The sequence below is a fragment of the Oxyura jamaicensis genome, chromosome 4 (assembly GCF_011077185.1).
Source record: "Oxyura jamaicensis isolate SHBP4307 breed ruddy duck chromosome 4, BPBGC_Ojam_1.0, whole genome shotgun sequence".
Classification (NCBI taxonomy): domain Eukaryota; kingdom Metazoa; phylum Chordata; class Aves; order Anseriformes; family Anatidae; genus Oxyura; species Oxyura jamaicensis.
The window spans coordinates 56,589,619-56,612,568 of record NC_048896.1 but is presented as its reverse complement, the minus strand read 5'-3'; the positions used below and the strand labels follow the sequence as shown (position 1 = coordinate 56,612,568).

General features: G+C 46.2%; 2 protein-coding genes across 11 annotated transcripts in view; one reads left to right on the top strand and one right to left on the bottom strand.

Moving 5' to 3' along the window:
• Positions 1 to 5,504: 5,504 nt before the first annotated feature.
• MGST2 (microsomal glutathione S-transferase 2) lies at positions 5,505 to 16,077 on the top strand. The gene is made up of 5 exons (XM_035323735.1): positions 5,505 to 5,708; positions 9,522 to 9,621; positions 10,813 to 10,883; positions 12,446 to 12,527; positions 15,839 to 16,077. The coding sequence occupies exons 1-5, from the start codon at positions 5,651 to 5,653 to the stop codon at positions 15,969 to 15,971; spliced, it is 444 nt and encodes a 147-aa protein (XP_035179626.1). The 5' UTR covers positions 5,505 to 5,650; the 3' UTR covers positions 15,972 to 16,077.
• The window catches only part of MAML3 (mastermind like transcriptional coactivator 3), a 284,897-nt gene continuing 268,111 nt past the window's right edge, over positions 6,165 to 22,950 (bottom strand). For 9 of the 10 annotated variants that reach the window (XM_035323721.1, XM_035323723.1, XM_035323724.1 and 6 more), the window contains one exon: positions 18,601 to 22,442. In XM_035323721.1, the coding sequence (XP_035179612.1) occupies positions 21,451 to 22,442 (992 nt within the window). In that variant the 3' untranslated portion in view covers positions 18,601 to 21,450. Of the gene's footprint in view, positions 6,592 to 16,303; positions 16,385 to 18,115; positions 22,443 to 22,950 lie in introns of those variants that run through there. The other variant, XM_035323716.1, reaches the window with a different exon arrangement.

Sequence of the window (22,950 nt, the reverse complement as noted above, 5' to 3'; positions counted from 1 at the left end):
TGAGGGCACAGCCTCCAGTTGGTGAGGAGAGGCCGCAAGGATCACAGGAAGAAATGGCAATGGGGACAGGGAGAAAGGCAGAAAGGAGCTGAAGGCGTGCACACAAATGAAGCAGGAGCTGAGCAGAGAGTCATGGGGTACATCAGGAATATCTCCGGTCCTAGAGAATTTGAATCAAAGCCTGCCTTAGATGTGAGAGGGCTGGACCTGACTTGAGTCTGCACAGGTCAGAGAGAGAACTGAAGGAAAGACGATAAAAAAGAAGATATTCTCCAGGGGGTGTTCTTTTCAAGACCTGCCCATGCAAATACGGCACCAACATCAGCCTTCCTGCATTATCTTTCTCAGGGGAGCTGTGTCACGGTCCCCGTGTGCTCTCCAACCTGCCACCTGGGGTACGGCAAACACGAGGACAGTGAGGGTCTGGGATTTACAGCTCAAGGGTGGCAGTTGGTACCTGGCTCCAGGTCTTGTCCCTGCCATCAGCCTCCTCTGTTAGCATGGCCAAATCACATGAGACTTTCCAGTAAGTCTCAGGGAGCAGGGCATCCCACCTGACAGAAGTCTAGGAGCAGCTGAATGCTTAACTAGAGCAGGCACTTTGGAAAAGTGTCAGTTTTTCACTTATGCCAACGACGGGCTCTGCTACATTCCCCTGGTAGCTGGGGCGAAGCAAGCATTATGCTGCTGCTGGGTGCCAACATTACCAACAGAGTCTCTTAAAGGATGAAGATGCAGGCAATAACAGTGGCACACCGTTGTGAACACCTGTAACACAAGCTGCGTGGAAGAGCTGGCCGGGAGGAAGGGTCTGATTCAGCACCTACCTGAGCAAACGATCCGCCTTATCTCCTGGAGGCTTCGGAGAAGGCTGAACATAAGCATACATAACATGAGCACAATTTATGTCCCGCCTCCTAAGCACAGCTGATTTCTACAAAGATGAAATTAAACTTCCTTATGCGAGTATGGATGAAAAGAATCCTTAGAGCTGAAGTCATCTACTAATTAAAAAAGATCTTTCTCCAGGGTTAGCAAGTTAAAAAATAGCAAGTGCTATGTTGTCTCAAATCTACTAGGAGTTGCGAGGGAGACAAAAGATGTACAACCAACATGTCCTCAAATCTCTTGCTGAATCTCCTTTAATCCCCTGCATTCCACATATCAGAGCAATCACGCTGGCATGGGGATCCGCTTCCAATTGGTCAATAGCAACAGGAAAGACTTTAAACCTCCTTTTGATCCAGACATAAGTCATACAGGATCTGCATCTCACAGACCAGCCCTCAATTCTCCCAAGACTACCTGCTGTAAACCAGAGATACCATGCACAGAGCCAGCGGGGCTGCGTGCTACAGGAAGTATTCTCACGTCTGGAAACACCACTGACTCTCAGCTCCCATAACTTATTAATGAGTTATTATTATTCATTGTTGAAATGCTGCCAATTTGTATTATACAGGCAGTCAGGCAAGATGATCATATTGGGCCACAGCAGCTTTAGCCTGTGAGTGAATCACTGAGCATACGCCACTCTGATTTCCATAGGGTGAAGAATCCAGGAGAGTTCCTTCTAATCTTCAGGCATAATCACATGCGCTGACAAAAGAAATGTGACTTTGTGTAACTCTCCCCTCAAATATTATGTGAATGCAAGGTCCATAACACCCCGTCTCCAGGCTAGTAGCTTTTGTGGCACACATTAAGTCTCTCACAAGGCAAGTCAAAGAAAAGAATGGGAAATAGCTTTGTATAGTGCATTTCCTCCTCTTCAGCTGAATGAGAGAGGCAGGCTGTGCCTCTTCTCTGGAGATTTGCAGGTTGTTCCAGAAACATGTAGGTTAGGAGGCTGTCTGACACCTGGGAGGTGAGGAATATTTAGCCCCTACCCAGCTGTATGCCCCAGGTATTCCCTCATCACCCCATACATGCAGCCTTTACATCGCAGTGCAGATGTGCTCATTCTCCATTTTCCTCAAAGGGTTCTGACAGTCTCTCTCAAGCCACTGCAACTGAGCTCCCCTGAGCTGAGACCAGGTATAGACATTTTAAGGAGAAGAAAAAAAAAAGGCGTGTGTATGTGGGTTTGTAAAAATGCACCACTTTAACAAAAAGCAACCCCACATTGTAATTAGATGAAGGTACTTCTCATGATGATCCAGACCCTGCTTTTGGCTGCTACTCTGAAAGCCTGGTATGATTACAATTGGATATATTGCAATATTGGCACAGTTTGTTTCATAAATATATGTAAAATATGTACCCTGCTCTATCCCAATCCAGAATTGCATCCCAGATACGTTCTTGCAACGTCCAAAGTAAAAAAAAAAAAAAAAAAAAAAGTAATGATACCCAAAGGCTTCAAAGAAATGTGAGAGGCCTGTGGGCATGCAAGAATTTATGTGCATATAGCAACACACATTAACAGTGATGGGTGTTAAAGCACATCCATCTTTTGTACACCCAGACAAGAACACCATGAACGAGTTCTCCCCTGACTTATATACAGTATTGATGCAGGTGACATAAGGCTGCAAAAGGTAGTAGTGGGGAAGACTCCAAAACTTTGGCTACTACTTATTTTAATCCTTTTAAATATGCTCTGCCACCACCACCAAAAATAGCCTGAGCTCATTGCACTGACATTCAGAGGAGGGGATGGAAACAGGATCTGTTTTATTGTTTGGTAAAATGTCTGCAAAGCAGGGGGCTCTGAATAATCAGACCTTAAAACAGACTGTTCATCCCTTCTCTGAGGACCAATGTGAAGTATAAATACGACAATGTCAGACAAGGGTGACAAACTAGTATTTAGGAGGTGGCAGGAGGAATATTTGAACAAATAAAAGTACTTTCTTCCACTTTCACCTGTTTCATAGTTCTGATAATTTTAAAGCCTGGGTATGGCCCAATGCCACGCAGGCCCACAATCTTTGTTATATATTGTTTTAAGACAGAGTAAATTAATAAACTGCAGAGCTCACTACTGTTACTGCTGTAGCTAAACTGCTTTTGACACATGAGCTAGCCTCATACATTGTAATAGTGTTGATTTACCCTATAAATGTTTCCAGTGAAATATATGAGAGTTCAGATGTTTTCCCTTCCAGCCAGAAGCCTCTATTCTTCAGAGCCTGTCTCCTAGAGGTGTTTAAAATAAAAGATGCTGCACTGCCAGTTGGGACTGGCCTTTAAGAAGTTACACCCCCAGCATAGACTGAATCCTGCCCATTGCAAAGCTCTTTTCAGCTCTTCCAGAGACAGAAACTGAGCAGCTTTGACAGTGTAACTCCATTAAAAGAGCTTATTTGATCAGCCTGGTTTCATGCTTAAAATGCTTTTGGTCTCACTACCCCAACCATCTGCTCTCTTGTGACAGCAGCTCTGCCACCCTGCTGGGATCTGCCTTCACTGCTGGGTCAACAGCAGCTTCTCTACAGACAGAAGAGCCAGCCTTCTTGCAGAGGTCTGCCAGGGAAGCACAGGTCAGCAAGAGACAGGGCCACGATTTTCCCATAAATCCTGGGGCTACGCAGACCCCCAGCTCTGATACAGCTGCTCAGAGAAATTTGCCAGTCCCTTCCCTACCCAATGGCTCAGTTTCCACTACTGTAAATTATGCTGGGAGAGACCGTTTGTCCCTGTGGAGCACACAGGGGAAGTATGGTGCAGGACTAAAACACCACCTAAGCATGGTGAGATCCCACCAGTATTTCTGACTTCACATTGCATTTCACTGTTCAGAGCCTCTCTTCTTGCTATTTGGCTTTAGACAGCTGGAGAAACCACATGCATTTACAACAGCAGAGATAAGCAAAGCACATATAAAATACATGCAAGCAGCGGAAATACAAAATCAAATGACATTCCTTAAGAGCAAGCTGAGGAATCAGCCACAGACAAGCTGCCAGAATTTCCTGACATAAGTGGAGAAACCTCTTAGTTGATCCTGGCATCTATTTATACACTGCGGCTTACACACATCGTAAAAGCTCTGGGCATCTGAGATGCTACTGTCTTTGCACAATCAGAAGAAAACCCAGCCTAAAAGCCTTATTTTGTGTGTGATCGGATTTTCTGTTACTGAGTTTCACAGGGAGGAAGCATAACTCTATATCAAGTTGTCTGTGGACCACATATGACCAATGGCAGTATAAATCTATAGGCAACTACAAACTCCCTGCTACCAGCAGAAATTGAACATGGTCTGAAGCACACCCTAGCTCAGCCATAATGGCCATGTATTTTATAGCAATTCTGTGGGTTTAATCCCTATCCTAGATTATATTCCTGCCTACCTTTAAATCAAACTTTGGTGGACTTCACATGTCCATTGCCATTTTGAAATTCACATACTTTGAATGAAGTCGGAAAGAAAACATGATTTCAGTGTCAGCTGGCCTTAAAACACGTAGCTCTCATGGGCTTAACTTTTCAAGCTGACCTTTCAAACTTTCCAGTTGCCAGCCCTGTGTCACTGTTTTCCATCACTTCCCTCTATTGGCAGGGTGATGATGCTTTGAACACTCCTGAGCCCGCCTCTAGAAGCAGAGAAATCATCTTGGCAGAAGGCCAACCCCTTACTACAAGAACAGTAAATAAAGTGCATAAATCAGCAATTAAAGAGTTACAAAGCACAAACACCCAGCTGCTGTTATTAAAGTACATCTACTGTTCCAATCTTTAGAAAGAACAATATTCTGAATTAACACCCAACAAATTTTACTGTGCCAAATTTTACAGTGAAACAACTGATTTAAAGTTCTTTTTACTTTTGCCTTCAAAATTAACATATTTGACTAAAGTCAAGGAAATACCCCACTACAGTGTCAGTCGGAGACAACGCAGACAGATAATACTGTAAAGAAAAAAAACCAAAAACATTACATGGGTTTTGTTCTGGTGGGCTCATGGGATCATAAAGGCTAACAACATTAAGTTTCCTGTTAGCTAAGGCTAGCTGATAAAAAAATAAAAAATAAAAACATTCCTTGAGAGAATCTCTCCTAATTTTAGTCCTAGAAATAAACTACAGGAAACGTACTCCAGACAATAAAACGAGGGGAGATTTTTCTCTCTCAGTTGTTTTACCCTTTGAACTACCCTGAGCGATTTCCTCCTGCACAGTGACTGTTTGTAAGCGGCTGTCACGTCGCCCACAAGAGCCCAAGTCGTACATACTCGGCAAAACCGTAAATCAAGGGTAGGGACAGCACAAAGCTGCGCTCCCCCCGCCACATCTCCTGCACCTGCTTCTTTAGAGCAGCACCACCAGTGACGGATGCAGACCTCGCTGCGCTAGACCCTGTACAAACAGGGAACAAAGTCTTCGCCCCCAAAGAGATTACAACTGAAGTCTAAGACTTAAAAGAACAGCTGAGTCCACAGAGGCAGGCAGGGCTGGTTTTGTTCTCTCTGTGCTTTCACGCAGGCACGAGGCAGGCAGAGCCGCCTGGCTGCATTTGAACTTTTTCATGAGAGAAAAATGGCTGTAATTTTGCACTCATTTTGAAAAGCCGGGCTATTTTATTTCCTTTGTTGTGGTGCCGAAAAGCACTGCAATTCCCCCACCTGTTGTTTTTCCTTATTGCTCACTCGAGCTCTCTCCCCGCCGCACACACCCTGCTCGCACGCGGAAGTCGCCGGGATCATGGCTGGTGACTTCACCCTGCTGGCTGCTGTCTCCCTCCTGTCTGCCTTCCAGCAATGTAAGATCTGCGGGGCTGCAGGGCTGGGGCTCGGGGAGGTTTCCGCCGATTCTGCAGTTCTGGATGTTAAGTTCGGACAAACTGGCTGTCCTGTAACTTTAATTTCTGGTGCCGCCGAAGTCGTTTCTCACTGCAGCGTTGTTTGCCCTCTCTGTAGCCCGAGAGGGAGTTGGCTCAGGGGGACAGATTACTTTTCCCTGTGGGACAAACTAATTTATTTTCATTTCTGTTTTGTTTGCTGACTCTTTGGAATCGTACTACTGTGAGAGTTTGCAACTAGCTGTAAAGGTACCCAACAGCCACCTTGTGTCTTGGTTTCGATTCTTATTTAGGCAGCCACGCAACCCAAAACCTCAAAAAGTGAGAGTAAATTTGTCAAATCAAGAACACCAATGCTGGACTGAAAGCACTACACAAACTGTTGCCTAAAATAGCCAGACACACGCTAAGTATCTGAAATGGAAGGGGAAAGCAAACCTTTACGCCAGGCAGCAAGAACAGGAGGTATTCTGCAGTACGTCCTCCTCATTACAAATCTATTTGGATCTTAAAGATTTTATCCCCTGCTGATATACCTCTGAGAGTCAAGGACCGGGAAAAGAAGTGTGCAAATCTGCGGCGCTCTTTTTGCTGGGCATCTCTCATGTAACTGTGGTAGCATTTTTACTGTTAATTATTTTCTTCTAGATACGTCGATTCATAGAGTTGTGTTTCCATCAGGAAACAAGATGCTCTTTGAAGGCATTTGCAGTATGCTCGGGTGGGATTAAGCGCAAGTTAAAAGTAATTGCTTCGTCTTTTTTCCAAGTATCTACGGCACTGCAACCTAACGAATGTGATGTGATTGTTCTGAAAACCTCAGCTGCTGGAGTAACACATGTATCTGGCAGGAAAAAATAGCCTGAGAACGTGACCCTTCCAGGTTAACAAAAAGTCCAACACAACAGAAAGCAAATAGAAAGCACTTAAAGATTTACGTTATTTTTGTCATCAGATCAGCTGCAACATACTCCTGTGATCTGCACAAACCATTGCTATTTCTGGCTGGTGGCAGTATTTACCTTCAACTTCTGTGAAGGTTCAACTCGCCTGCCTTGACTTTTAGCACAGAAATGTTAAGAGTTAAAAACAAAAACACACATTATCTGGAAACCTAGTGCCTTTTGAAAACACAATGAATTGTGCAGATACCAAAGGGGAAGGGAGGTAAAGATACATTTTTTCCTGTGATGCTTAGTCCATATTAGTTATTCTAGTTAGTCACTGAAAAGTCAGGATAACCTGGATTTTAATTTACACATTGGGCAGTCCAACATCCAAAGAGAAACCTTTGTAAGAACCTGATCTGTTAATCTGATTTAAATCACAGCGTGGTTTACTTTTAGCATGGATAAACCAACACAGATCAACTATTGTGAGTTCAGCTGGATGCTGCGAAGCTGGTAGTGTAAGCACGTGCTATAACCAGCTCGTGTAAGGGATGCAGTGCAGAGCGTGACCAGTTGCTGCGAACAAAATACAACATACACAGCGCTTAGTGCTCTGTTTGCTCTTCTGTTTATTCTGCTGAGCCTCTGGTCCCGAGCTAGGAAGCTGCTAATGGGCAAGACAACCTCCCTGAAGCAGTGCTGGAAGTCAGGTTTCACTTAACCATTGTCAGAGATGCAGAAAGACACGGTTTTGTGTCTCAGAATTGCGAGTTATTCAAAGATGCATTTATTTTTAAGTTGCAAATTAGCATGCACTAACATATACCGTGATAGAAGTATCAGCCTCTCTACAGGCTTTTTAAAACACAAAATATTTGGGCAATGTTCCTTGAAAGCCCGATTCGTCCTGCATTTTTAGTGTAAAGATATTAACACAGTAACCATAAATGCCACCTGAAAATGAAAGCCAAGAAAAAAGAAAAGGCCAGCGAAGGCAAGTGGCACACAGTTTGTGACTACCGCAGTCACGTCGTTTAGCCTGCTAGAATTGACCACGTCGATACAGGGGAAGGAAAAGGCTGGGGAAATCTTTACTTCCTCCTGCTGCAACGCTTTGGGGCGTGCTCACAACAGCACCTCCAGTGAGTGGGTGGGCAGCAGAGCTCTCCCGTTGCTTTGTTGTTTATTCCAGCCCTTGTTAAACCATCATCACAGAACTTACACCTGGGGCTGCATCGCTGCTTTCCACTCACCAGAGTGGAACTGAAAGGCAAGTTGCATTCAGTTAACAAAACAAAACAAAAAAACCAGCAATTATTTCTCTCCTCAGCTCTTTTTAAGTCCCTGGCTGGCACCTGTCCTGTTCTACACATGAGGTTCACCTTTTCTTCTAAGGGGACAGGCATGACTCTGGGGTCCCCCACACGGTGCCACAACCAACCTGCCCCTCACTGAAGCAGGGTCCCTCCCCTCTGATCCCGGTGGAAGCTGCTTGAGGAGCAGGTTTTACACCGGGTGGCCGCACTGCCACAGCCTGGCCACAAAGGCAGTGCCACACATGGCTAACCAGAGCCTCCCACCTGCGCTCTCTGCCCCTCAGACCAGATCCTTGCTGAGCAGGCAACACCGCGGGCAACCCGCAGTACAGCTGAGGCCAGGGTTACACCACGGCCTTGAGGATTTGCTTTGGTTAGTCGTGCTGAGCAAACAAGAATGGTTTGGCCCCTACACTGCCTTAATCTTCTTGTATTCCTCGGTAGGCTTATTTCATCCAGCAGCCTTTCAAGGCTTTTTTTCCCTCGGCTAATTTGGATGCAGTGAGTTGTCTTGGTTTGCTTTAGTTCCTCAGCAGAAAAAAAAATGGTCTCAGACTGGTCGTAAGGCTTGGAGGGCTCAGTGCAGGCAAAAAACAGGGAACACATTGCTGGGTAAAAACACCTTTGCTGCAAAACACTAGGGCTCACCTGCCACCTCTGGCTGATGAGCCAGGCAGCATTTGCCAGACTGAAAAATAAGAACAATACTTTTGAGAGTGGCAGAAGCCAAAAAGCAACTTTAGTGTTTTCCAGGAAGAGACGTCTAACAGGAACTCCTGTGCTCCCGTGAGCCTCGGTCTCCACGAAGCACGTTCCCCAGCCTCCCCACTACCACTCGTCCCTCCTGGGAGTGCTGCAAGGTGGCACGTTGGGATGAATCACCAGGCACAACATCCCGAGCGGGCGGGAGCGGAGGAGGTCTCTCTGGATACAATGAGAGGTCCTGTAGCGGGGTGCTCTGGAGGGAAAGGTTAAGAGTAATTACTTGCATGTGAGGAAGACAGATGGAAAGATACATTTTTGGGAGAAGGATTTGGCCATGAGGCAAAGACGTAAGATGTGCACAGGGCAGCCCCACTGATATCCTTACCGTGTTTTAATGCCAGTGTTCTCTGAAGGGAAGACAGAAGGCATGCTCTAGGCTTTCCTGTTAGACAAGCTGTTTATTGAACTCAGGTGGGTGCCTTGTTTCGGGATCCAAATAAAGCTAAGGTAAAAGTAGAGCACGAGTTTCTCACACAGGGTGCCTATGACATGGCTTGGAAAACAACTCGAGGTACACAGGAACTTTTAAAGTCAAACAGATGAGGACCACTGGTTCTGAAATAGCATTTTTTCCCCTTCCTTATGAGTAAGTTACTCCTGAAGGCAAGACCAGAACTTCTGTAAGGAAAAAATAGTTTATCTATCACTGGTCTACTTCCATCAGATGAAGCAGAAAGAACAAAAGAACGATGATTGCTATTAAAAACAAAACAAAACACGTGTTAGAAACTCAACTGAGCTGTCTTTAAAAAATAAATAAATGAGGAAATGTGTGGTCCATGAGCCTTTATCTTTGCTTACAGGTCATTTTGCTTGGCTGGTGGGAAAATCAAGAATGAAGCACAAGGTCATGCCCCCAGCTGTCACTGGAGCTCCAGAATTTGACAGAACATTTCGTGCACAGTAAGTCCTGACATCATAAAGATGATGGCAACGAATAACAATTCGGTCCAGAAGATAAGCAAAAACATTATCTTAAGATATTACCTTTTTCACTGCATCCTTTGCTCAGAAAATGAAAAAATAACTAACCACTTTTCAAACGGTTCAGCTTTTATCTCAACGATAACAGGGTACATTCAGCTCGTTTAAAACAGTCCATGTTCAAGTTCTGATGAAACTAGGCAATGGGATTATCCAAGCCTAAGTAAAGGCTAGGAACTAACTGACTGTGACTTACAGAATTCAGATGTTCTGGATCTAGCAAGCTGTGCTGTGAGGTCTTGGCCTGTGGCTATCACCAAACACATGGAAGACGTCAGCACAGAAAACCTCTGTCTTCACAGCAGAGAACTGTGAGACAGCCTGTGCAAGATGACAACATTTTCCTAAAAGGCTTCAGTTGGTGATTAGTTAATGACCATAGCCAAATATATGTATCATGGTGTTACTTCAAACAATTCCCAGTTGTACTGGGTGACAATAGCAACAAGATGACAGAGAATATATTAAATAGCATATCAGATAACAGAACGATAGACGCAGAAGGTTGCCTAATTCATTAAAAAGCAGCTCATTCAGAACAACTGAGAAAAGATATCCCAACAAAACATTAGCATGAAAACTGATGATGTTAACAAATAAAAACACTATTGTCCTAACCATACAAAGATCCACCACGTGCTGCCTACGCCTGGTAGCACTTCATAAAGGCATTGGCCTCAGCAGAGCAATCCACGCTGCCCACACACAGCTCCATGCTTCCTCTCACAGTCCCGGGAACGCTGACCCACACAAGTTGCATGCAGAATATGGAGATAAGCAATAAATACTGCATCCATGTGCTTGAAATCCTGCCTGCCCCTGCTGCACGGGCACTTGAGTTAGGATACTTGGTAAGCGTTTCTGTACAGCCGGGATACAGATCCTTGCTTAGGTTTAAATATACAGAAAATATTTGAAATAGTTTCTATTTGTATTGAGATTTCAAAGACGGGAATTTTTAAGAGTGCCTAATTCCGGCTTGACTGTGCTCCCACTGATCTCAATAGCATTAACTTCACTGAGAAGGAAATCATATCAAAGCTGATTCCCCTTGAAAAATCCCACCCATAGCTCTTTTCCAGAGTAACATTTTTTCAATTTATTCTGCAGACAAAACTGTGTGGAGTCTTATCCAGTATTCCTGACCGTCCTCTGGATCACAGGGTGGTTTTTTAACCAAGGTAAACAGTTCTTGTTTTTCTCTTGGACTGAGAAGTTTTACCCAAGTTTCTAAAACTAGTTTTATCAGGAGGTACATTACTTGTAGACATCTTTTTGCCTTCCTTTCACTTCTTACCTTGCTCTAGGCTTCCTGAAGGAATGCTCAGTGCACTGAAATCCCCAATTAGTCATGCCTTTTCACACAGCCCCACCAGCTTTTACAGTTCTCTGCAAACCAAGGAGCCATGGCACAAGGCATATTTTTCATTCACAGAAAATCCGCTGAAGATTTTCTGGGTGAATCATTCAGAAAAGCAGCTCCCAGATGTTTCCCACTAACACTTATTTGCACATTATGGGACAATCCTCACAGGACATCAAGCACAGCTATCATCCCTTGGGAGGACGCGGCCTGAGAAGACTCAGTTCAGAGCACTCAGCCCTGAGGCTGGACCCCTGACCGAAGGGGACGGAGCTAAAGCCAGCAAATGGGTGGGATTTTACATCCCAGATGAGCACCACCACCCCTGGGCTGTGACTTGTTCGTTTGTTCTGTGACTTAGCACTGAAGCACAGTCACAACAGCAGCATCACCAGCCACAGTTACTGTACTTCAGCCATGCAAGGAGACCCGTGAAAACCTGTTCTGCTTTCTCAAGCACCTGAGCAGACTAGCATTACTGTCCAAGTGTTTTTAAGTGTTTTAGTACAGTGACGATGGGAATGTGGCTATAGGGGATTCCTGATGTAAATCCAGAGCAGCTCCACTTAGCTCAACTAATTGGATGGGAGATAGTACACACACTCCTACACAGACACTTGTATCAAGGAAGACACATGTTGTCATATCTAAAACTGCATTAATCGCCCTTTTAAGTATTTTTTTCAGCTGGGCATCTCCCATAGGTACACTAAGAGGAGCTAATCCTGAACAGCGTTAACAGCTGTCCTCCGTAACACTTAGGCAGTTTGAAAGGACACAAGCAGCTCCACCAGCACCGCTTAGTCCTGGATAACACAAGTGACCCGCACACCCCGCTCCATCTATCAAACAGAGGTAACTTTATACTTTTCCCACAGGGAGGTCAGAAAGCTAACATTCACTACAGCTTTCTCTCATGTCCTTGGATAAAAGCTGCTATATAAATGCAAAGCAGGTTATTAACAACATAAATAAGAAGCTCTTTCCAAAACAAATACTCCCCTTAAACATGAACTGCCATAACAATGCAAAATGACAGCTGGGTCAAGCCACGGTGCTCCAGCCCACTGTTCTGCCCCTGGGACAGCCACTGAGCTGGGCTGGGGCTAAGATTCCTGTCAGGTCTTCAGAGCTCTTTTAGGGAATGCTGTTAGATTTTTTGGACAGGCCTGCAGCCCACCCCTACAAGTAACCCCATAACAGAAGCCTCCTGCGGTGAATGTTTAATACGCGTATCTCCTTCAAACGGTTTTCCCCAGTGTAACTTCCTAGGGTATGAGGAGCTATGAGAAGTCCCCAGAGACGCGCCACTACAAAACATAAGCAAAGCAACTGTCTGCGATCCTCATTTTTCTTTCCCGTTAATCTTTTCTTTCTTAGAAATAGCTGCAGTTCTGGGCCTGTTGTACGTGTTTGCCCGCTACAGGTACTTCCACGGTTACGTGCAGTCTGTGAAAGGAAGGTAAGGAGTTACCCTCTGAACGCAGGTTAAGAGCTCCAGGCTGTGCTCTGAAGCTGGGCGGAGAGCCAAGGACTGGCAGAGAAAAGTGACTGTAATTGAATGCAACATGTGTAAAGTGCCAGCAAGAGGTCTGAAGCACAAACCCGTGGGGAAGCAGGCTGGCTGTTACAGCGGGAGCCTAGGTTAAGAGGTGCATGTGCTACAGGTCACAAGGGGGGGAAGGTTTGATGCTCGCCTTGGGGGTTCCTGCTTCGTGCTGAACATATTGGCACCTGGGCTCAGAAAAGGTTGAAAACAGAAGCAGTTTTGCAGCTCAGGACGGATGCAGATGGGAGACTGCTCGGGCAAGGTATACACAGTAGCAGCCTGTCTGCTGTTTTCATTTTTCCTCAAGTTGTCACATTCAGACCTTTAGTCTAGCCACACAAATGCACTAAAAGAAGCAAACATCTGTCCTTGTAGGCTGATGAACTTTCACCACACAGATAAGAGACACAGCTCCAGATAAGCTTAAGTTAATGAATGTAAGTGTACAGCATCTGGTACCATGAATCCTGCTACAAGTGCACATTGGCAAAACACCCCTCCAATGCACAAGTGCATGCACAAACACACAGTTTATTTCTTGTCTCACTGAAGCCACTGTACTGCCTCATGTGTTCTGACCTAAGGCTCCTCCTACCACACTTACAGCAATCATGAAGTGAGGCTAGCATGATACATGCTTGTCATAAAAGTCCTGGGACCTATGCTTCTAGAGAGGGACACAAAGCAATCAGACTATAAACAGCACTTTTTGGGTAGTGAGTAGTCCTGCAGCAGCAAAGGCTGGGCTGTGGGGCTATTTTCCATAGTTCGTATACTGATGTTGTCATTCTCTTCACTACAGTCTCCACCAATCCCTTATTCTCTTTGGAGGAGCTGTTGCTTAAGAGAACTAAGAGGCTGTTTTCCAGAGCCTTTTTTTTTTTTTTTTTTTTTTTAAATATCGAGGTAAGTGTATCTCCCAGTAAGAGATGCAGTGAGCACCAACCAGAAGGCTAGCAACTATTAAGGAAGTCTGGGGAGCAGAGCCTGCAAAACAGGTGAAAAAAGAGAGCACAACATTAAATAAATCAAGAAGCTAAAAAGTCCTTTGTTTAAAAAAATCTGTAAGAAATCTTTCCCATGCTTCATTTCATCACACTCAGGCCTAAAGATTCGTCCTGCCAACTAAGACTAAGAACAGTGGTTGTCTTCATTATTAGACAGACTTACACACTTGGGTGAAACCCTAATTTCTTCGCGTTGGACAGAGGTTGCTGAAAGTCAGCGTGGCAGCCCTGGGAAATGGCTTTGCTTGTGCTAACCCTCAGCAGGTGCTTCTGCTAGCAATGGGTCCGCACCAGTCAGGCATGCAGGGCTGCGTCCCAGCACATCCAACGTGCCTCCAGCAGGCCTTGTAGCACAAAAGTAATTAGCCTGCACACCAATTTTCAACTGCAATCACTAGCTACAGGCGTGGCAGTTAAAGACAAGCCTGCCCACGTGGCCTGTGCTCAAAGAGCTAGTTATGACACATGTAAGTGCACTGGGCTACGTGAATTGCAGTTTGGTTGTGCCAGGGCTGGATTTCTAAGCACACAAGAGCTAAGCGCACCTCCTACTTGGTTTCTGCGCTGGAGAGCCTTCACAAGTGAGGTGCATCCCTTTCCTTCCCTCCAGCTGGCTTCAACAGATGATTAGAAGGCTAAGCTCAAGACTTTTTTCATGCTCTTCTGACACTGAGAACGTCTCATACTTCACTATTTCCTAATTTGCATTTACACATTGCACGTACAGAAAAACTACATATGTCAAGTCTTTAGGCCCCAGTGAGGTTCTGTGGGTATGGGTATAGCGAGCTATAAACAGAAGGCTGACAAGTTCCTCTGACCTCTCTCCTATGCTTATGTGACGGGATTGTCACCATAGACCTTTCCTTGCCTGCAGAGGTCAGTCCAGCAGCAACTCCCATAACATGCCTACTTGGCCAGAGCCTGCACCAAGGCAGCTAAGACCAAGCCCAGAATAGTGTGCACAGGAAGGTTCCTGCTGTCACGTGCCTGTCAAGACCTCTGTGTTTCAGGCCTGACGTGCTCTCCCAGACTCTTCTGGGGGTAGTTCTACATTTCAGAATTATAGAATGGTTTGGGTTGGAAGGGACCTTAAAAACCACCCAGTTCCAACCTCCCTGCCATGGGCAGGGGCACCTCCCACTAGACCTCGTTGTTCCAAGCCCCATCCAGCCTGGCCTTGAACACCTCCATGGATGGGGCATCCACAGCTTCTCTGGGAAACCTGTTCCAGTGCCTCACTACCCTCAGAGTAAAGAATCTTTTTCTTATATCTAATATAAATCTACCATATTTCAGTTTAAAACCCTTACATACACCTTGTCCTATTATTACAAGCCCTTTTAAGGGTCCCATCTTATAATGCCCCCTGAAGTATCAAAAGGCCACAATAAGGTCTCCCCAGAACCTTCTCTTCTCCAGGCTGAAGAACCCCAACTCCCTCAGCCTGTCTTTGTAGGAGAGTTGCTCCACCCTCTGATCATCTTTGTGGCCCTAATCTGGGCCTACTGTAACAGGTCTGCATCTTTCTTGTGCTGGAGGCCCCAGACCTGGATGCAGTACTCCAGGTGGGGTGGGAGGGTGTCTCAAGAGTGGAACAAAGGAGGGGAATCACCTCCCTCAAACTGCTGGCCAGACTTCTTTTGATGAAGTTATTTTTCTCCAGATAAAGTAATCTGACCCCCAACCCCAATGAGCGTCCTAATAGCCAAGTTACAGGATCACACTCTTCCTTTCCAGTTCAGAAATCCATCTTCAGGACAGAGTGATAACCAGACCCAACCACCCAGCTCAGTGGGGTTTGCCTGACCAACAGGTGCTGATACAAGAGACGCACACCTCTCCTCCAGCCCTGACTTCTTCCCTCCCACACTCCTAAATGTGAGGTTGCAGTGAGGTGCTCATGTTTGCTTGTGGATCCACCTGTAGGTGTTCACATTGTGCGATGAGGTAGTTGTCATGGATCAAGATCCCAGCTTCACATGAATAGGTAGAAACACTGGGGGAAGAGTTTCCCTGTAGAAAGGATATTAGGACTCTCCCCCCCCAGCAAAAGTCACGTGTGGGAAAGGCTTATTACCAAAACACTCCGAGTTGTAACAGTGATCCTCTCTGATTGTACAGAGCTTTTCTTAACTGAGGCGGGCGAGCAGCAAGTTTCACGGTAAAGACACCACATACAGTTTGTAACAGTATTTTTCTACTTTTTACTTCCAGGTTAACAGGTTTTTATCTCAATTTGATAGTTCTGACTTGCTTGATAACCCTGGGTGCAGCTGGGATTGTCAACAGCTTTCTGGATGAATACCTGGACTTCAGAATTATGAAGAAATTAAGTAAATTGTTCTGAAGACTACTTAAAAAGAAGACAAATAAATAATGCAGATCTTCTTGGTGTCCAGGGAAGCGATAAGATGCATGTGAATAAAGTGTCACAGCTCCGTACTAGCATCCCATTGCAGTGTAAAATGTCTGCTTTTCCTGAGCTGCTTACACTTGCTCTCTTCTGTGCTGTTGAAAAAGTCGTAAAGACAGAACAGCACGTCACGTCTGCATTTGCAATTAAATGCTCTGTTTTTCCCTACACTATTGTAAACCCTAAACAAATTACATAGGGAATTTATGGTTTTAGTTCTAAGTAACTTAGTTCCAACTGGCACTGCAAGCAACAGCCCACCTTACCCAGCGTCCTTCAGCCTTCTCAGTGCCTCCAGTGTAGTCCTCCTTCACTCCTCTTCGTTTTCACCAGCAGTGACGTCCGTTCTGCACAGATGTAAGGAAACAATTTGATGCACTACGCTGCTGCAAGGTCCCAGTTTTGCAAGTATATCCAATCCCACGGCAGGAGGCTGTTCAAGCATATACTGAAACAGAGCTTTCTTCAGCAAGACGTTGAAAGCTGCACTTGACCCTACACTTCTGTGAAGGCCTTTTGATTTTATACACACATTTACAGTTCAGCACATGCTCAAAGACTGTTCTCGTAGAAGTGGGGCCCTCCTGTAGGCAGATCCCAGCTCTCACACAAAGCCTCTCAAGACGGCTATCCCCACAATGTGCCACTTGCAGGAGGGAGACCCAGCCCAGACAAAGAGAAGGCACAGATGCTCAGCTAACAATTGGGTCTCCTTCATTGTCTCCCAGGAAGGCACAGATGGCTGGGGTGTGGGAAAGATTAGACGGATGTCCCAGCATGGCCAAAGCCCTAGGAAACAAAGTGACAATGAAAACCAAACTGACTATGAAAACAGCTTTCTGCTAAGAGAGGGGGGGAAGTCATGGCTTAGCACCAAGGACTTAAAGTAAGCTGATAGCAGATTTAAACTGTGTAGAAGAACTGAGAAGCAAAGACCATAGCTGACTATCCTGGTAGCTCCCAATAGCCCAAACTACACAGGGACTCATGCCAGCTACAGCCAGCATGCAGAAGCCTTCCCTGCTATGCCTCTGAATACAGAATTTGACCAAAAATGCTAAACATGTTTATAGTTCTGTTCAGCCAGGTCTATATAGAGAACACATGGTCTTTCTAAAAGTCTGCTAGTGTTGATAACCCGAGCACAAAATAATTGAGTGCTGGATCAGGTTCCTAATAAAGTTTCACATGAAAAAAGCAGACACATCACATGTTAAGACAGAGTCTCTCTAGCATGATTAATGGGCATAATTTAGTACCTGCATGTAGTAAAGGATGAAGTAGCATTAGAAACAATAAAGAAAAACAAGTACATAAGTGTAAGACTGGGGCCCAATAATGGCTATTGAGGGGAGAACAGGTCACAGTGAACAAGCTAGAGCTGACAAAGCTGCAGAAGAGGCAGCTCTCTGGCACTTGCTTACAGGGAAAAAGCAAAACAGGACTGGATTTAACAACCACAGTGATCACTGGGAATTCTTCCACTAACTGTCCTCCCATGGGTGGAAAGGCAGCAAACCCACCTGCCAGTGAGGCCTTCAGACAGTCACAGGCAGCAGGAAGCACTGCCACCTTAAGGAAAGCCAAGAGAAAGCTCCAAGTCATGTAACAGGCCTCAAACATGCATTATAGGAGGCCCAAAGGTTGCTGATAATTTCAGAAGCAAAGGCATTTGAGCACTATTCCATTCTAAACTTACCTGTTATAATGTTTATAGATAGCTTCCCATAACCCATCTATGTCATGGAAAGGAATACGCTGTTGTCACACAGAGAATTTCACATGCCAAAAACCATGTGGGTGAGGCCACAAGGAATCATCTAGCAGCACAAAGCTAGAGCACAACAGGATCAACGGGAGCCTCAACTGTTAGGAGATGCATTTAAAACAGCAAAGGACTGACATGAAGGAGAAAATTAGAATCTCACCTTGAAGTTTGTACTTGGAGCCAAGCCATACAGGCTGCCCAAACCAGCTGGTCCTCTGTGAGCTGTGCATAAAGGCCCAGCACCTCACCTGCTGGGACTCTCCAGTAGGGTGGAAACATTGAGATAATGGTGTTGAGTCTTGAAACCCACCTGGATTTACCTTGAACAGCTCACCTCACCTTTCCAGATTACAACCACAGGACTCTACACCCTGCACCCTCCTTTGAAAGCACTTCCTTACCACATGGCACAGGCTGAGCAAAGGCAGGAACCTGGAGATGTTTCCAATGAAACTAGAAGACCCTCTCCTAGCAATTACCCAACTATAGGCCTTGCCTTGCCCCACCCATTGACTTTTATAGCATACCTCGCTCTTAGAAAGAGGTAAAATGACCTCAAGGAAATGGCACACACCTGGCTGTGCAATTAACCACCCAGCAGCTAACTGCAGTCACCTGTGGCTGCTGCCTGCAGCACACCCAGTGGGGGCCCACCAGCCTTCAGGGGATGTAGGGGTGCCACTGAGGTGCCACAGCTCGACTGCCGGCACAGCCTTTGAGGGGGGCTCTTCTCTTCTCCCCAGGGCAGCCTGCAGGACCACCAGGGGTGAGATAATCCCACAGACCAGCCTTATATAAGACTCAGATAACCATCTTTTATTTGTTTGTTGGTTGTTTTTTTTTTTTTTTCCTTTTTCTTTTTTCTTTAAAAGTGGTATGTTAACATCAGTTTTTTTCTACATTTTCAGAGCTCTGTACAGGTCTTAAAAGGAAATAAGCAATGCTTAATGTACAAAGTAAAAACAGAAAACTAGAAAAATCTGAATAAAATGGAGCAAGTTGCCATCAGGGATACAGTACAAATTAGTAATTAGACGTCATCTGAAGTGCAATACCACTGCAGTAAGGATGAGTTAAGGAATGAAATAAAAATACTCTATTTTAAACAAACAGTATATATATATATTTTTATATGTATATATTTTACAGATAGTAGACCCAGTGATATCTGTAGAATTGTAAAAACATATTTACAAATAACTTTTTTTTTAACATTACATATACATCAGCACCATAGTAAGAAAAAAAAAAAAAAAGAAACAAAACCCCAAATCTATTAAAATCTACCTCTCTAGTACTTGGTCCCAGTACGGAGTATTTGGAGGAAGCTTTACAACAACAGAGGCTCGGCGTTCACCAGTGTTCATTCACCAAAGCCTGCATCTTCCGCATCTTCCTAACGCACGGGAATGCCCGGTCAGGGCTGTGGGGTGGTGGGTGTGCGTCTCCAAACCCCTGGCCCCGGGGCATTTCACTGTGTGCCCACTTCACTGCTTGCTGCCCCTTCTTTCAGGCTAGTCCTGCTAAGAGCCCACGAGGTGGTTGTGGACTGCAAACTGTGGCTGGTGCTCCCCGGCACTGCGTTAGGGCCCGGCCTGGCTCCGGCTGAAGCTGTGGCCGGGCAAAGCCCTGTCATCTTGGAATGGGGCCTCGTGCTGCGTTTTAAAAAGGGGTTAGATAAAAGAATGCTAACTAAAGCATTTTTTTAAAAAAAACGAGTGGTCAAGGCAAGCTGAACTGACAGCTCACCCTGGCCAGCTAGTCCAAGTTAAAAACACAGCTTGTCCTGTCTACAGTACAGCATTTAAACCCTTGTCTGGGTAGGCCCTGCGAGGGGTCACAGCACAGCATGGAACGTGCCCGGGTGCCGGGGTGGCCCCAGGCCCGCCTGGCCCCGCTCCTCCAAGCGATGCACAGCGATACCCTGCAGGGGAAGGGAGGACACGGAGGTGCCAGGTACCGAGCCCCTCGCTGCTGCGGCCTTGGCATGTGTACGCTGGAGACATTCTCACCACAGAGCACAGAATGTGCTCTCGGAGGCCAGCGTTGGTTCCCAAACGTTTTGGACTGCGGGTCGCTGTTACCATTTTTACGCACCACTACACACCCTGGTGGCCAGCTCTCAGCTGAAAAGGTGGCAGGATTCTGAGGACAGCTTGCCTCGCCCTCAGACCGCGGCTTGGGAACCGCTGCCAGAGGCATTCACAATGGCTGGCATCTCAGTGAGACTATCACCGCTTCACCGCAGTGCTGCTCAGCACCGGTCCACACAGTGGAGATACGTAGTGGAGACAGTGATACATCTCTGTTACCTAAAAGCGTATTTGGGCAGACACGGTGTTTTTAATACCTAAATCAACTATTTTACCCATTCATGAATGCTCTTTGCTGTAGTCCTTCCTTAGTTCCCTTTTTTTTCAAATACTGCACTAAATTTTATTCCAGCAAACCAGGGAGATTAGGCCAAATACCTGCTTAAAACAGAAGACCAGGTAGCACATAATGTCAAATCGAGAGCCCAGACACCCCACGGTAACACTACCTGCCAATCTGGCACTTTTCAAGAGGAGAGAAGAAACTCATTTCTGCCTGCCAGACCCTCCCTCCCTGTACGTTCTCTCCTTCCCGTCTTCTCCTCCGCTCCCTGCCCCATTGTGGTGTTTGTTGCTCACCTGAAAAGGAGCGCAGTGTGCTTACCTTGTTTTACACCGAAGGACAGGAGGGGAATATATGAAAACATACGGGAGAGGGAGGAGAGACAGGGACCTGCGTAAGACCTTTGCTGGTACCTTGTAGCCCTTTAACACCACTCTCGGCTGCTGTTCTGCTCTCCCAGGCAGCAGATACAGATACAGCAGATAGAGCCGAGCAAAGTGCTCTGACAGGGATGTGCTACTGCAAGTCCCGCGGGGACTAAATCGCTTGTTACGTTAACCCACCCACCAAAGTCGTCTCCAGCCTGTAATCAAACTGTCCTCACTGTACTGCCAAGTTTATGTTCTGCTACACTTCTATTGGATTTTTATCACTCTGCACTGAAAATGGTGACCTCTCTCTGACTGTTTCGGTCCATCACCTGTGTGCTGCGTGTCCTCTCTGACAGCCCAGAGCCCATCCGTGGCTCTCTGAGGCCTGTTATACCCAGGGCTAAGCCCGTTTCCGACTGGGGCCTGCTCAATCGCCTGTGGGCTTCTTTAGGCTTTGCTCCTGGCCATTTTCAACTGCTACTCTGAAAGTCGCAGCCTTTACAGCTACGTGAGGTGGGAGATATTGGGACCACCCCACACCATTGTGCAATGAAGCCTCACTTCAGACGGGAAAGACCAAATTTTCCCTACTCGAGGCATCAGCTGGCTTTTCCAGTTTCCCCATCCTGCCCCACACCCGTGCAGCGGGTGCTGCTGTGCAATGGAGATTGCTCGTGGAAGTCTTGTGATACCGATGTTTTCATCGTCACCTGAATCTTCCAAAGCTGGCTACAGATCAGCTCGGTTTGCACGATTAAAAACAAAAGAAAACAAACAAAATAACCCCAAGCCAAACCAATTCAAACAAAAAAACCAACAATCCAAGGATGGGGAGCACATCCGACTCTCTGTGTTTTTTCAAACGTAACAACCAAAGCTCCAGATTATACAAGCCCACTCACTGGGGGTTCCCAAACAACTCATCAAGTTCTTGTATCCACTCATCCCCCGGTCCACTCTTAATGATGGAGTCCACGAGGTCTGCACCCTCTGCTAAACTGGAAAATGACCCCCCTGCTCCTTCGTTACTGTAATTGTAAGATATGTCCTGAGTGGGATTCCTCTCATAGGCCTGGCCTTGGCCGCTCTGAGCGAAGTTACCACCTGGCAATTGCTGCGTCGGAGGCTGACTATAACCAGACATTGTGGGGACCCCTTGGCTTATTGTAGGCATTACCATCGGTCTGGCCTGGCCGGCTCCTTGTTGCCCGGGTAGTGGTTGCAGCAGCTGTCTCCCCATCGCAGGGTTCAGGGCTCTCACTGTTCCACTCGTGTCCACAACTGTCTGGTTAAGCCCCTGCGGGAAATGCTGCTTGGACAGCCTTGGCTGCCCAGGCTGCATTGGGTAAGTTGTGCCATTATTGAAAGGCCCCATTTCGCTGCTAGTCCTTCCAGGTATGCCTTGCAAGCCTCGCTGCTGCCAGTTTTGTGTTCCTTGTGGGACAGTCCCCATCAGGTTCTGAAGTCGTGGTGCTTGTGGCCTGGGTAAGACCTGGCCCACTGGTCCTTTCATCTGCTGCTGATGCTGGGGAAGAGCAGAGTTTACCAGCATGTTCTGACCAAAATTGCTGACCATTCCCACCGCTTGTCCGGAGGCAGGCTGCCTTGTTCCCTGGCCTGTGTTATGTGCCATGTTCATGCCACTTTGGTTTGGGTGCTGCAACATTTGGCTCATCCCTGTGCTCATACTGTACATTCCTGGCTGGCTGGAAGAGGCGTTGCTGTAAGGAGCCATGCTCATGTCTGACTGGCCTGCCGTGGTGGGCAGTGCGCTCGGGTTCTGGGAAGGACCCATTGCCATCATGCTCGCATTCTGGGCCATCATTCGGGACGTCCTCATGCTCTGGAGTGCTGCTTGGTTTCTCACAGCTGCTATATCCTGGGGAGAACCTACACCAAAAAGAGAGGAAGGTAAGTAAAACCCACAGTCCTGTAGATCTTACACAAATCAACACGCCTTTGCAGTAGAGAGAATCTGTAGGAGCCTCCTGCATCACAGTAGCATTTCAGATTGCTGTGCTTTTGGAGTGAATATTGTTTCATGTGAAGGTTAGCAGAGAACTAGGTTAACCGTCCTTGGGAGACATACTTGCTGCCTAATGTTAGCTGCATTTTGGAGATTACGTATTCTCCACATCAGTGTGGCTGCAGCCTCAGTGATGACCTACCAAGTCCCTTCTCCTTGAAGTGAGAGGCAACACAGCTTGAGTGCTACCCTAAACAGGAATCATTGATGGTGTCATGTATTCAGTGTGTTAAGTGGGACGCTGCTCAGCAGAGAGTACTGTCAATACAGACTGGCAGCCTAATTTCCTGTAAGGCCGGCAAGGTCAAAAAGCCAATGATTTACTCACTGAGTAATTCTCAGTTATGACTGTTTTGGGATTTGTACCCAAAG

Coding starts and splice junctions, on each gene's coding strand:
- MGST2 (XM_035323735.1), top strand. CDS start 5,651: ATGGCTGGTGACTTCACCCTGCTGGCTGCTGTCTCCCTCCTGTCTGCC. Junction 5,709..9,521: donor CCTGTCTGCCTTCCAGCAAT/GTAAGATCTGCG, acceptor CTTTGCTTACAG/GTCATTTTGCTTGGCTGGTG. Junction 10,884..12,445: donor AGGGTGGTTTTTTAACCAAG/GTAAACAGTTCT, acceptor TTTCTTTCTTAG/AAATAGCTGCAGTTCTGGGC.